Source organism: Carassius carassius, chromosome 25 (assembly GCF_963082965.1).
Source record: "Carassius carassius chromosome 25, fCarCar2.1, whole genome shotgun sequence".
Classification (NCBI taxonomy): domain Eukaryota; kingdom Metazoa; phylum Chordata; class Actinopteri; order Cypriniformes; family Cyprinidae; genus Carassius; species Carassius carassius.
In genome coordinates, this window is record NC_081779.1 from 338,320 (window position 1) to 351,485 (window position 13,166).

A 13,166-nucleotide genomic window follows, 5' to 3' on the forward strand; every position below is an offset into this window, starting at 1 on the left:
CTCGAGCTCTCTCCTCCTCACACACACACACCTTCAGCTCTGTGTAGCTCCAGTGCCAGTTGTTCTCGAGCTCTCTCCTCCTCACACACACACACACACACACACACACACACCTTCAGCTCTGTGTAGCTCCAGTGCCAGTTGTTCTCGAGCTCTCTCCTCCTCACACACACACACACACACACACACACCTTCAGCTCTGTGTAGCTCCAGTGCCAGTTGTTCTCGAGCTCTCTCCTCCTCACACACACACACACACACACACACACACACACACACACACACACACACCTTCAGCTCTGTGTAGCTCCAGTGCCAGTTGTTCTCGAGCTCTCTCCTCCTCACACAGTCGCTCCTGGAGCTCGTCCTGTCTGCGCTGCAGCTCCTCCATCTCCTCGTTCTGTCTGAACTTCTCTCTCATCAGCTCCGTCTGTGTGACCTGTGCATGCTCCAGCTGAAACAGAGCGGTCAGTACGGTCAAAAACAGCTTCTGCATCATCTAAACCTCATTCACAAGAACCACAGTAATCAAAAACACTGCTTTCTATCTGCGTCTATGAGACCCAGTCAGAGTGTTTCTGGAGCGAAACGAACAGAGCATTATAACTCAGAGTGATTCTGGCTGCTATTCTGAGGCTCACGAATGAGAAATAATGCTTTATTAAATTATTTTAAAGAATTGCTAAAAACATAATAATAAATGCTTAGATAATACATTTTTACTGTTTTATTTTGATTTGCATTTCTTTAAATTCAACATTTTTATGATGTTATTAATGGTTAGTAAAGGTTTCATTTTGATTGTTTTTATCGCAAATTCATTTATTTTAATTCTGCATTTTTAGGATTTATTAATTTTAGTGTTTTGTTGATTTAAAGTAATTTATTTCATTTTTACTGTTTTATTTATATTGTTTTTATTTTAAAATATTCACTCTAATTTGAGTCTTTTCATGATTTTAAAATCATTTATATATTTACATTTTACAGTTATGATTTTATTATTTTAAAAGTTTAGGGTCACTAAGTTTTTTTTTTTTTTTTTTAAATTAATACTTTAATCAAGGCTGCATTAAAGACTCTACAAAAGATTTCTATTTCAAACAAAAGCTGTCCTTTTGAACTTTCTATTCATCTGTGAATCCTGAAAATCACATTTTTCACAAAAGTTTTCAGTGTTCAACACTGATAATAATCAGAAATGTTTCTCGAGCAGTAAATCATCATATTTTCATGATTTCTGAAGATCACTGAAGACTGGAGGAATGATGCTGAAAATACAGCGGAGCATCACAGAAATAAATTACACTTTAACACAGATTCACACAGAAAACAGCTATTTAAACAGTAAAAATATTTCTACATTTTTCTTTATTTTTAATCAAATAAAAACAGCTTTCAGAATCGTTACAGATTCATTCTGACCTCAAACCTTTGAACACTAGTGCACATTAATGCTCCACACATACAATCAGAAAGCCACATTAAAGTCAACAAGCTCTTATTTCTGTTCGATCTCCTTCATGTGGTCTACTAATGAACAGCTTCAACAAAAGCCAGGGTTTCTCTTGTGACACGACAGCGCGCCTGATCTCGTAAGACCAGAGTCTGAGCACAAAACACACACACACACCCAGGAATCTCATTACAGCAATGTCTACTAAAGCTCCCGAGCCTCTTATCTCACTACACGCACACAGAGTGCTGTAAAACCCTGTCTGAGCGCACCAAAGGTCACCATCGCGCTCTGACATCTTACTGTGTATGGCGGCGTGGGCAGGGAGATCTTCGACACCACTTTGAGCAGGTGGCTGTTGTCTGGCCGGTTGACGTGTGAGATGTGCGTCTGCACGACCACAGAGTTCTTCTCGTGCAGCAGGTGGCTCAGGGGAAAGGGTCGAGGGAGCGGGATGCGAGACTCCACCTCGTACACATCCATGTCCTGACTCTCCAGCCAGCTGTCGCGCAGCACGGCCGAGTTCCAGTACGTCCGGTAGGAATCCATGTCGTCTTCTACGAGAGGTTTGAGACTCGTCTCAGGCGTAAATGAATCCGAGTGAACATCCCAGGGCTGAGCGAGCGTCTCTATGGAAGTGTCTCGGCGGAGGTAAACACACACAGATCTCACGTGGTGCGACGGGAAGAACCGCCTTTATGTACTCGAGCCAGTCCCAGACGGACGAGATCTGAAACACTCTCCCGTTCACTTTCACTCCTGCTGGAAACTCATTAACAATTCCATGCTTCCGTGGCAACGGTCCTCTGGGAAAACACAGGGCGAGAGAGACTCCCTCTGCACCCCTCTCTCTCTCTCTCTCTCTCTTTTATTCCCTCTGTGTCTCGTTCTCCCTGGCTTACTCTCTCTGTCTCTCTGTGTGTGTCTCTCTCTCTCTCTGTCTCTTTCTCTCTCAGCCGGAGCACTTCCTGGTTTGTGGACATGTGTGGGATACGTCAACAGTAAAGGCAGAGTCATGAAGCCTGCAGGTGATTTAACACACACACACACACACACACACACCCTGTCCGAGCCTGTCCGACTAGATTCCTGCTCCATAAAAGAGAACTAAATGATTTAAGCCTCATAACGCATTCAGAATCTCTACACATAACTTGTAGTTTTTTACACAACTACAAAAAATGGGAAATTCTTTGAAATTGAACGAGACAAAAAAAAATAAAAATTATGTAAAATACATATATATTTTATTCAATACTGACGAGAAATTTGATTTGGATATGTCACTGTATGAAATTTATAAGAAGATATAATCTGAGAATTATCAGTATTAACCTCAATGGAATGAATGGACTTTGACTTCATGATTGCTCAAAAACTGTCTGAGTGTATGAAACCTACATATTCGCGCCTAAAAACGCGTGGAAAACGCTAGGCGCTTTTATTTAAAAATGGCTATCCATATACAGCTACGGTCAGCTGTTCCTTCATCTTAGCTGAGCTTTCAACGTTGTTACGGGAAAGGATGAAGCTGATTGGTTGGTTCTTGTCACATGACCCGTGATGCACTTGCGGCATTCTGAAAAGTTGAGATGTAACACTAATTTAACTTTGTAGATAATTTTTCAAAAAGTATTTTCGACACCTAATGGCTCTCAATATATACACAAGTAAAAAACACAGACACGAAACACGTTATATCTCTTAAGAAATAACTGCAAAAAATCTAAATAAAATAAAGGAGGTGTATTTTAAGAGTCTTAAAGCATCTGCGAAGTTTCATTCCATTACTAAAAACCATGCATTGCTTAAAAATGATTTTAATGTGTCTAAACAGACCTGAATGCTTTATGAGGGTTAAAGACCATGAAGACGATTAATAATCAGAGTAATTATTTTCTCTTCAAAGCCTCCCTGATAACAACATCATTGATTAACCACACGTCCTCCACACAAACCTGGACATAAATCTTCATTCCTGAACAAGCCCTCACACGATTAACTGATCAAAAGTGAAAGCAAAGTCTTCGATTTCAAATAAGTGCTGTTCTTTTGAACTTTTTCAACTGGAGATCACTGGCAAATCCCTTCTTTCTGCGTGATCAAAACCCGATTTTAGTGTTGAGTGGTTTTACCGTGGTGTTTTACTGCTTTTACAGCAGCATGGCTCTGATTACATGAGACACACACGTCTATTATTCTTTCAGCCAATTTCACTCGCTCTATCAAAGCCTCAACACGTGCGCATTTCCTCATATTTCAAGTCAAGCAGGATTTGATCCGATATAATCTTCAAATCTGTATCATAAAATATCAATATAGATAGAAGGCAGCCAAGATATTTGTGCCATGTCAGCTACAACAAAATAAATAAATAGAAAATAAAAAAAAATAAAAAGTTTATTTTTGAAAGTCCAATAGAAGTTATTCATAAAAAGAAAGGTGAAAAACATAATTTTTTTATTTATTTAATAAATAGTTTATTTTTTTAAAGTCTAACAGAAGTTATTAATAATGATATACGTGAAAAATAGAAAAAAAAATGTTTATTTTTGAAAGTCCAAAAGAAGTAATTCATAACAAGAAACGTGTGAAAAACAGGAAGAAAAAAATTATATATATGAATAAATAAATAGTTTTTTTTTTTTAGTCTAACAGAAGTTTTTATATAAGATACGTTGAAAAAAAAAAAGTAAAAAAAAATTAATAAATAACTTGTTAATTTTAAAACGGCTGAATTCATAAGAAGAAACATGAAAAAAAAAAAAAGAATAATACAAAAAAAAATCAATAAGATAAGAAAGTTTATTTTGGAGATTCCAACAGGAGTCAAATCAGCTGCAGCTGAGATAAGAAATGTGAAAAATAGAAAAATAAATAAACATTGTTTTATAAAAGTACTTTTGACCAAAAACAATTAAATCGCGTCTCACTTCATTAAAAAACTTTTCATAAGAATCAACCAAGAAGTACACGAAACCATCAGAGTCCATCAAGAGATAACAGAGATGACTGGAGAGATAACAGATATTAGTTCATGTGCTTCACTGCACACGCCCACAACCTACAGCTGAGCACTGGGGGCGGGGCTACACTGCTGCCACGGCGACCGAAGCCGTATGCAAATCTGCTGGAGCAAACATGTTTCCTGTGAGCCTCACGAGAGACTTCATCTGATATCAGCACGAGCCAGTCATGATGGGTTTCACCAACATCAGCGTCACTCAGACGGATTCTGATGTTTCTGGAAGAGTTTTTTTTTTTTATCAAAAATGCAATAAAAATTCTAAATATTTTCTAATAATCAAACCAGCTGTTTCCTGTGTGAATCTCCGTTAAAGTGTAATTTATTTCTGTGATGCACAGCTGTATTTTCATCATCATTACTCCAAAAAATTACTGTGATTTTAACAGTACAAAACCTGTTAAATCGTGTTCCCAGAAGTCTCTGCGTTGTTTTTCAAATTTTGCTTTATTTTGATGTTTTTTCTTTGAAATAACTATGTTTCTTCTTTTCTGTTATGTGTATTAGGGTTGTATGTTACATATAATGCTGTTAAATTAATGTTCATTGTATATTTCAGTTTAATGAGTCTCACCGTGACGGTGTGAATGACTCTGTGCACCTTCTGTGTATCTTTTTGTTTAAAAGCTGCTTGTGATGGGCTTTGGTTCATCACACAGTGTATAACAAGGGTACAAAACAGATGTATTTTGTCTCCTTGCCCTTGCCGTACCTGAGTGCTGGTCTCGGTGATAGTGATGAGCATCTTCTCCACGGCGCTCTGCAGTCGAGTGCTGATGCTCATTACAAACTCCTCCCTCTCTAGCGGAAGCTCTGCCTCCTGTAGCTGTAGCTCCGCCCCCCTGGTCTTCAGCGACACCTCCAGCCCTTCGTCCATCTCTCTCTCTGCTGAAAACATGCTGAGGTCATTGACAGAAGAGATTCGGAGTTTAAATGTGTTTCCTTAACAACCCTAAACACAGTCAGACATGTGATGTTTCTGAAAATAAGGACAGAGATGTAACAGATTCATTCTTAATGAGCTACAGATTACTGGATGAAATCACAAAGGCATAAAGGAGACATGACTCAGATGGTGTCACACAATAAGGACTGGTTTCGTTCAGGGTCTTTTGTGTGTTTGGGGTGTTGAGTTACAGGAGTGTCTGTAGATTTCATATCAGGTGTATCATAGACATTATGGTTATTATATCATACTAAAACTACAGCCAAAAAAACACAAAATAGCTACTAAAAAGAACAAAGACACACACCCAAATTACTAAAACATGAACTGAAATTAAAAATCATAATACATATTATTTATAAATAATAAATAGTCAAATATAAAATAAAAACGGATTCAAAATGTTAATAAAATCTATAAAAGTATTCTAAAATGACAGTAAAAACACAACATCGTTAATAAAACTTTAAACTAAAATTATACCCAATAATAATAATTATTATTATTTCTAAATAATAAAATAAACAATATCTTGATACTAAAACAGAAATACTAAAACTTACTAAAATTAGAATAAATAATACACTGATTAAAAAAAGATTAATACAATTTATAAAAGCATCTTAATAACACTAAAACACACAACACAAATATATCTAAAATTAAATAATATTTATAAACAATAATAAAAAAAACATTAAAAATATTAAATGCAAACTTTAATAGTATCTCAATTATACTAAAATAACACTAAAAACACACAACTAAATTACTAAAAATATTAACTAAAATTACACATTACAATAAATATTATTTATAAATAGTAAAATATAAAATAAAATCATAATGTTATTAAAAACTAAAAAAAAAGTATCTCAATGACAATAAAATAACACTAAAAACACACACGGAAATTACTAAAACATTAACTCAAATTAAAAATGATAATAAATATGATTTATAAATAATAAAGAGTGAAATATAAAATAAACACAGATTCAAAATTACCAAAATTAAACTAAAATTGAAATAAATAATAAATACTATTAGGAAAACAAACTCCAGGGCTATAGCAAGAACATCAGACACTTTATACCCCAGTAACGATGCACACTGTCACACCGCCCATCCCTCTTTCACAATATTGATAAAACTATGACTATAATAATAACTCAGTGACAGTAGAATAACATGGTTTGGTGAACACACCCATACGCAGGTCACATGACCGCACCTCCACTCTACACAAAACAGCTCTATGCAAAGACAATGAGTCAACAGAAAAGGACAAACAAGACGGACAGGATCTGATGTGGCTTCACTGGTTCAATTACATCGTCCTGTCGTCTGTTATTAACTCCTCGCTGTGACTGTAGTAACAGACGCTTCTAAATAATCTATTAAACACCACTGTAGCTGAACACAAAGAGTCAAACAGCACATCATTATCATGGACATATGAAGCTGGAGAGAAGCCCCTGATGGGTTCAGATGAAATCAGTGTTGTAGTGGTGTGTGTGAGTGTGTGTGTGTGTGTGTCTGACCTCCAGCAGGCCCCTGGGACACATGACGGCCGATGGTCTCCTCCGCCGCAGCCGTGGTCTTCAGCACATCGAGCAGAGCCTGACGCAGAGCATCCCTGAGAGAGGAGAGAAACACTACTGACTCACTGAGCTGAGGAGAGGAACTCATTCAGTCACACACAAATATATATAGATATATATATAGATAGATAGATATAGATATATATATATATGAAATAAATAAATAAATACAACTAAATTAAAAATAACTACTTTAAAATTTGTAAAATTAAAATTAATATCAAATCAGAATAAAACTTGCTAAATATTATTAAATCATAAAAATTAAAAAAAAAAACCTTTTAAAATAAAAACAAATTAAAATAATTGATTAAATTGTAACATTATAAAAAAATTTACAAAAAGTAAAAATTAAAATGTAAAATTCAAATAAATTGTAAAATAAATTAACTAAATCAGAAAAATGTAAAATAAAAGTAAACAAAATTTTGTAAAATAAATAAATCAGCACACAATTTACTATTTTTTTTAAAAACTGTATTAAATCATAACATGTACAATTTAAATAAGTATTTATAAAATGAAAAACAAAAATAAAACACTTTGTAAAGTTATATGTAAAATTGAAATAAAAAATTAAAAAAATAAAAATAACAGTTGCAAAGTATTTTTACATTATAAAATTTGAATAATCTTAAAATTAAAAAAATAAAACATTTACAAAAAACTTCAAAATCAAAATGGCAAAAAGTAAATACACATTTGTAAAATAAAAAGAAATTGACATTCTACTTCCTAACAATAAATTAAATAAAAATGTCAAATTAAAATAAAAAATTTCAAAATAACAAATGAAAACAAAACGGAATTAAATCATAATAGTGTCAAATTACAAATAAAACACTTATTAAAAGTATATTAAATCATAAATATGTACAATTCAAATAAGCAAATAAAGTCTATCGGTCTATTTACTTGTTTGTGGCGTTTGTGGAGAATTACTCCTCACCTCTCAGTGATGATGTCATCAGACGAGAGCTCTGGGTCCTGTGTGTGTGGCTGTGAGGTCACGGCTCTTCCCTGACCTCTGACCTTCGTCTCATCCTCCGCTCTCGTCTGGAGCTTATGAACAGGCAGGAAAGAAACGGCAGACAAGAAGCCGGTCATTTCATCACAGTCTGTTGTGTTTGTCAAACTGAGCTCCCGAACACACACACACACACACACACACAGTCAAACTGAGCTCAACATGAGAAGCTGCTATAGCAACAGCAGCACCTGACATCATCCGTTTCTAAGGAGATGAGCTCCTCCTTGTGGCACAGAGGAGGAAGTGCAGGTGGAGCAGACATGTGTTCAATTAGTCATTTATCAAAATGAACTAATGTTTATATATGTATTACACTTTATATATTCACTATTCATTTATATAATTATTTATTATTAATTTCCACAACAGATCTCTTCAGCAACTGAGAAACCGTCGATCAGCTCATTTTTAAATGAAGGGAGGAGCCTGTTGCCAGGGAAACGGTGATGTTTACACTACCTGCTGGGTCTGAGTGCCGCAGCTTTGCATTCTGGGAAGGCGGAGTTCATCTCTGCATCTCTCAGTCCCGTCTTCTCTCTCCTTCACCTGCTGCAGCTCCAGATCCCTCTGGTTCAAACACACACAGATGGGAAATCACACACACACACACAGAAAGAGAGAGAGAGAAGGACTTTCACTTTTGAAACAACTTAGCCAGCATTAAATTACAGCACTGACTATTTTGAAGACCACAGCAGTAGTCCAAAAATAAAAAATATAAAATATGACATTTAAAAATAAAAACACTCAAAATAAAACAAACTAATAATCAATTAAATTATACAAATTTAAATTAAATAAACAATTATTAATTAAAATAAATACATAATTAAAATACAAAAAATACTAAAAATAATAAAATGTAAATTTATTACAAAATAAAATGTACTACAGTTCATAATAGTCAAAATAAAATATATAATTTTAAAATTAAAATAGAAACACCCCTAAAAGTTAATTTAATCATAAAATAAATAAAATATAAATAAAATAAATAACTTTAAAATAACAATAAAAAAAATAAATAATTAAACCATTAAAATTATAAATTATTTAAAAATGACAGCAAACTAAAACTTCTTAAAACATTATAAAATATTAAATTTAAATAAATAATTTTAAACATAATACTAATAAAAAAGAATTAAATCTTAAAAATGTAAAATGAACAATTAAAAAATAAAAAGTCAAAATAAAAATATTAAAAATGTAGTATAAGTATTTAAATAAAAGTAAATGTGTCGTTAAATTATTGAAATATTAGTTTAAAATCTCAGGGGGCAAGTTAATAGTTTAGCTCAAATGGATTCGGCCCTGACCTAAACAATTACGAACTAGCTGCTTGACTGCTAATTAACATTCATAAACAAACAAACATAGTTTATATTTAGTATAGAATTACTTAAATAGTATAATGTTTATATTAGTAAAATATTTATAAAAAATGTATTACATTATATATTTTTATATTATATTTATTTTTATTTTATGTATTTATTTATTTATTTTAATACATACATCAGGTTAAACTAAATGAAAATGAAAAAGAAATGTTGCCTCGGAAACTATCTTAAATGAGTATAATATTTATATTAGTATATGTTTAGTATATAATTATTGAAATAGTATAATATTTCATTACGTTATATATTATCATTATTTCAGTTAATGTTTTGTTTTTATCAAGTCATTTTCTAAGTATTACCTTAAGTTACTATAATAACTATATTTTATAAAATATTTATTATATAATAATAAATAAGTTATTTCTCCTGTATATTATAATGTTTTGACACGCTGACGATTCATCTTTTCAAGCACCAGAATGAATCTGAGTTTTTTATTAATTAAATAACACTCCCATCTCATCAAAAACACCGGGGCTAAAGAGCAATGTGTGTGTGTGTGTGTGTGTGTGTGTGTGAGAGAGAGTGTGTGTTCATGCAGTAAATGTGAGCTGAAGGCGGATTCAATGCTGCAGAATTACACTCGTCCTAGATCATCCAAACACACACACACACACACACACACACACACACACACGGTTCATCCACTAGGTCGAGCTGCAGAATGAATCTGAGACTCCTGTGAGCTCATATATTTCACTGATGACCAAATTCTAAACCCTATAAATAACTAAGAATTAAAATGAACTAAATCCATAATAAGTGCTGAACTGGTGAAGCACCCAGCGTGGAGGAATCAGACACACGTGATCTCACCTTCATCAGTCGATCCTCCTCATCCTCGCTGGTGTTCGTCTGTGTGCAGATGCTCGTCTCTCGGCTCTGTCTGCTGATCCGAGCCTGCTCTGTCTGCTGGGCGAACTCAACCGACATCTGCACGATCACCTGACACAAACAAACATACACCGTATATTCATGAAGAAAGATAGATTCATGAAGACAGATAGATTCATGGAGACAGATAGATTCATGAAGACAGATAGATTCATGGAGACAGATAGATTCATGAAGACACAGATTCATGAAGACACAGATTCATGAAGACACAGATAGATTCATGAAGAAACAGATTCATGAAGACAGATAGATTCATGAAGACACAGATTCATGGAGACACAGATTCATGGAGACAGATTCATGAAGACACAGATTCATGAAGACACAGATTCATGGAGACAGATAGATTCATGAAGACACAGATTCATGAAGACACAGATTCATGGAGACAGATAGATTCATGAAGACACAGATTCATGAAGACACAGATTCATGAAGACACAGATTCATGAAGATACAGATAGATTCATGAAGAAACAGATTCATGAAGACAGATAGATTCATGAAGACACAGATTCATGGAGACACAGATTCATGGAGACAGATTCATGAAGACACAGATTCATGGAGACAGATAGATTCATGAAGACACAGATTCATGGAGACACAGATTTATGAAGACACAGATTCATGAAGACACAGATTCATGAAGACACAGATAGATTCATGAAGAAACAGATTCATGAAGACAGATAGATTCATGAAGACACAGATTCATGGAGACAGATAGATTCATGGAGACAGATAGATTCATGAAGACACAGATTCATGGAGACACAGATTCATGGAGACAGATAGATTCATGGAGACAGATAGATTCATGAAGACACAGATTCATGGAGACACAGATTCATGGAGACACAGATTCATGGAGACAGATAGATTCATGGAGACAGATAGATTCATGAAGACACAGATTCATGGAGACACAGATTCATGAAGACACAGATTCATGGAGACACAGATTCATGGAGACACAGATTCATGGAGACAGATAGATTCATGGAGACAGATAGATTCATGAAGACACAGATTCATGGAGACACAGATTCATGGAGACAGATAGATTCATGGAGACAGATAGATTCATGAAGACACAGATTCATGAAGACAGATAGATTCATGAAGACACAGATTCATGGAGACACAGATTCATGGAGACAGATTCATGAAGACACAGATTCATGGAGACAGATAGATTCATGGAGACAGATAGATTCATGGAGACAGATAGATTCATGAAGACACAGATTCATGGAGACAGATAGATTCATGGAGACAGATAGATTCATGGAGACAGATAGATTCATGAAGACACAGATTCATGGAGACAGATAGATTCATGGAGACACAGATTCATGGAGACACAGATTCATGGAGATAGATAGATTCATGGAGACAGATAGATTCATGAAGACACAGATTCATGGAGACACAGATTCATGGAGACACAGATTCATGGAGACACAGATTCATGGAGACACAGATTCATGGAGATAGATAGATTCATGGAGACAGATAGATTCATGGAGACAGATTCATGGAGACACAGATTCATGGAGACAGATTCATGAAGACACAGATTCATGGAGACACAGATTCATGGAGACACAGATTCATGGAGACAGATAGATTCATGAAGACACAGATTCATGGAGACACAGATTCATGGAGACAGATAGATTCATGAAGACAGATAGATTCATGAAGACACAGATTCATGAAGACAGATAGATTCATGAAGACACAGATTCATGAAGACACAGATTCATGAAGACAGATAGATTCACGAAGAAACAGATTCCTGAAGACAAAGATTCATGAAGACACAGATTCATGAAGACAGATAGATTCATGAAGAAACAGATTCCTGAAGACACAGATTCATGAAGACAGATAGATTCATGAAGAAACAGATTCCTGAAGACAAAGATTCATGAAGACACAGATTCATGAAGACAAATAGATTCATGAAGAAACAGATTCCTGAAGACAAAGATTCATGAAGACAAAGATTCATAAAGACAAAGATTCATAAAGACAAAGATTCATAAAGACACAGATAGATTCATGAAGACCGATAGATTCATAAAGACACAGATAGATTCATGAAGACACAGATTCATGAAGACAAAGATTCATGAAGACACAGATTCATGGAGACACAGATTCATGAAGACAAAGATTCATGAAGACAGATTCATGAAGACACTGATTCACGAAGACAATAACGATAATCAACGCTTCGCGTCTGGCGGTTCTTTGCCTTTATGTCGCGCATTTTAATGGAGGCAAACTGTTTAATATCCCTTACTTTATCTTTTAGTGATGTCTTATAAATATGTAATAAAAAACTAAAAATGTTATATTTCAACAACCAACTCCGGTAGAAACATAAATATAAAATAGAATAGTTGATATAGAGACTGATTTATGTGCAATTTATTACAATTTTGGTTTCAGTTTCCACTAAATAGAAAATGATATTACTAATAATAATATATAATAACTAATAATAATGTTTGTGTATCATCAGCTAAGAATAAGTAAATTCTAAATTCCTCATAAAACTACCGTTAAAACACAGGTTTTCTCACTAAATAAAAAAAAAAATACATAAACGATTTTAACTTTAAAATTAATTTTTCAAAAATGTGAAAACATTAATTTAAAGGTGCATCACTAGCTGAAAATAAGCTACATTTTCAACAACATTTCGCATTAAACTACCATGCAAAAGTCACACAAGTTTTCTATTGATAAATAAATAAATAAATAATTACTTGTGGTATCAGTTTTTGC

General features: G+C 34.1%; 1 protein-coding gene across 1 annotated transcript in view; it reads right to left on the minus strand.

Moving 5' to 3' along the window:
* Window positions 1-13,166, minus strand: part of LOC132104819 (A-kinase anchor protein 9-like) — a 62,112-nt gene that overhangs the window by 3,768 nt on the left and 45,178 nt on the right. Inside the window, exons 14-19 of the mRNA XM_059510350.1 lie at window positions 10,284-10,412; window positions 8,521-8,628; window positions 7,981-8,093; window positions 6,972-7,066; window positions 5,194-5,369; window positions 286-454 (exon numbers count right to left, since the gene is read on the minus strand). Coding sequence (XP_059366333.1) covers window positions 286-454; window positions 5,194-5,369; window positions 6,972-7,066; window positions 7,981-8,093; window positions 8,521-8,628; window positions 10,284-10,412 — 790 coding nt within the window. The remainder of the gene's footprint in view (window positions 1-285; window positions 455-5,193; window positions 5,370-6,971; window positions 7,067-7,980; window positions 8,094-8,520; window positions 8,629-10,283; window positions 10,413-13,166) is intronic.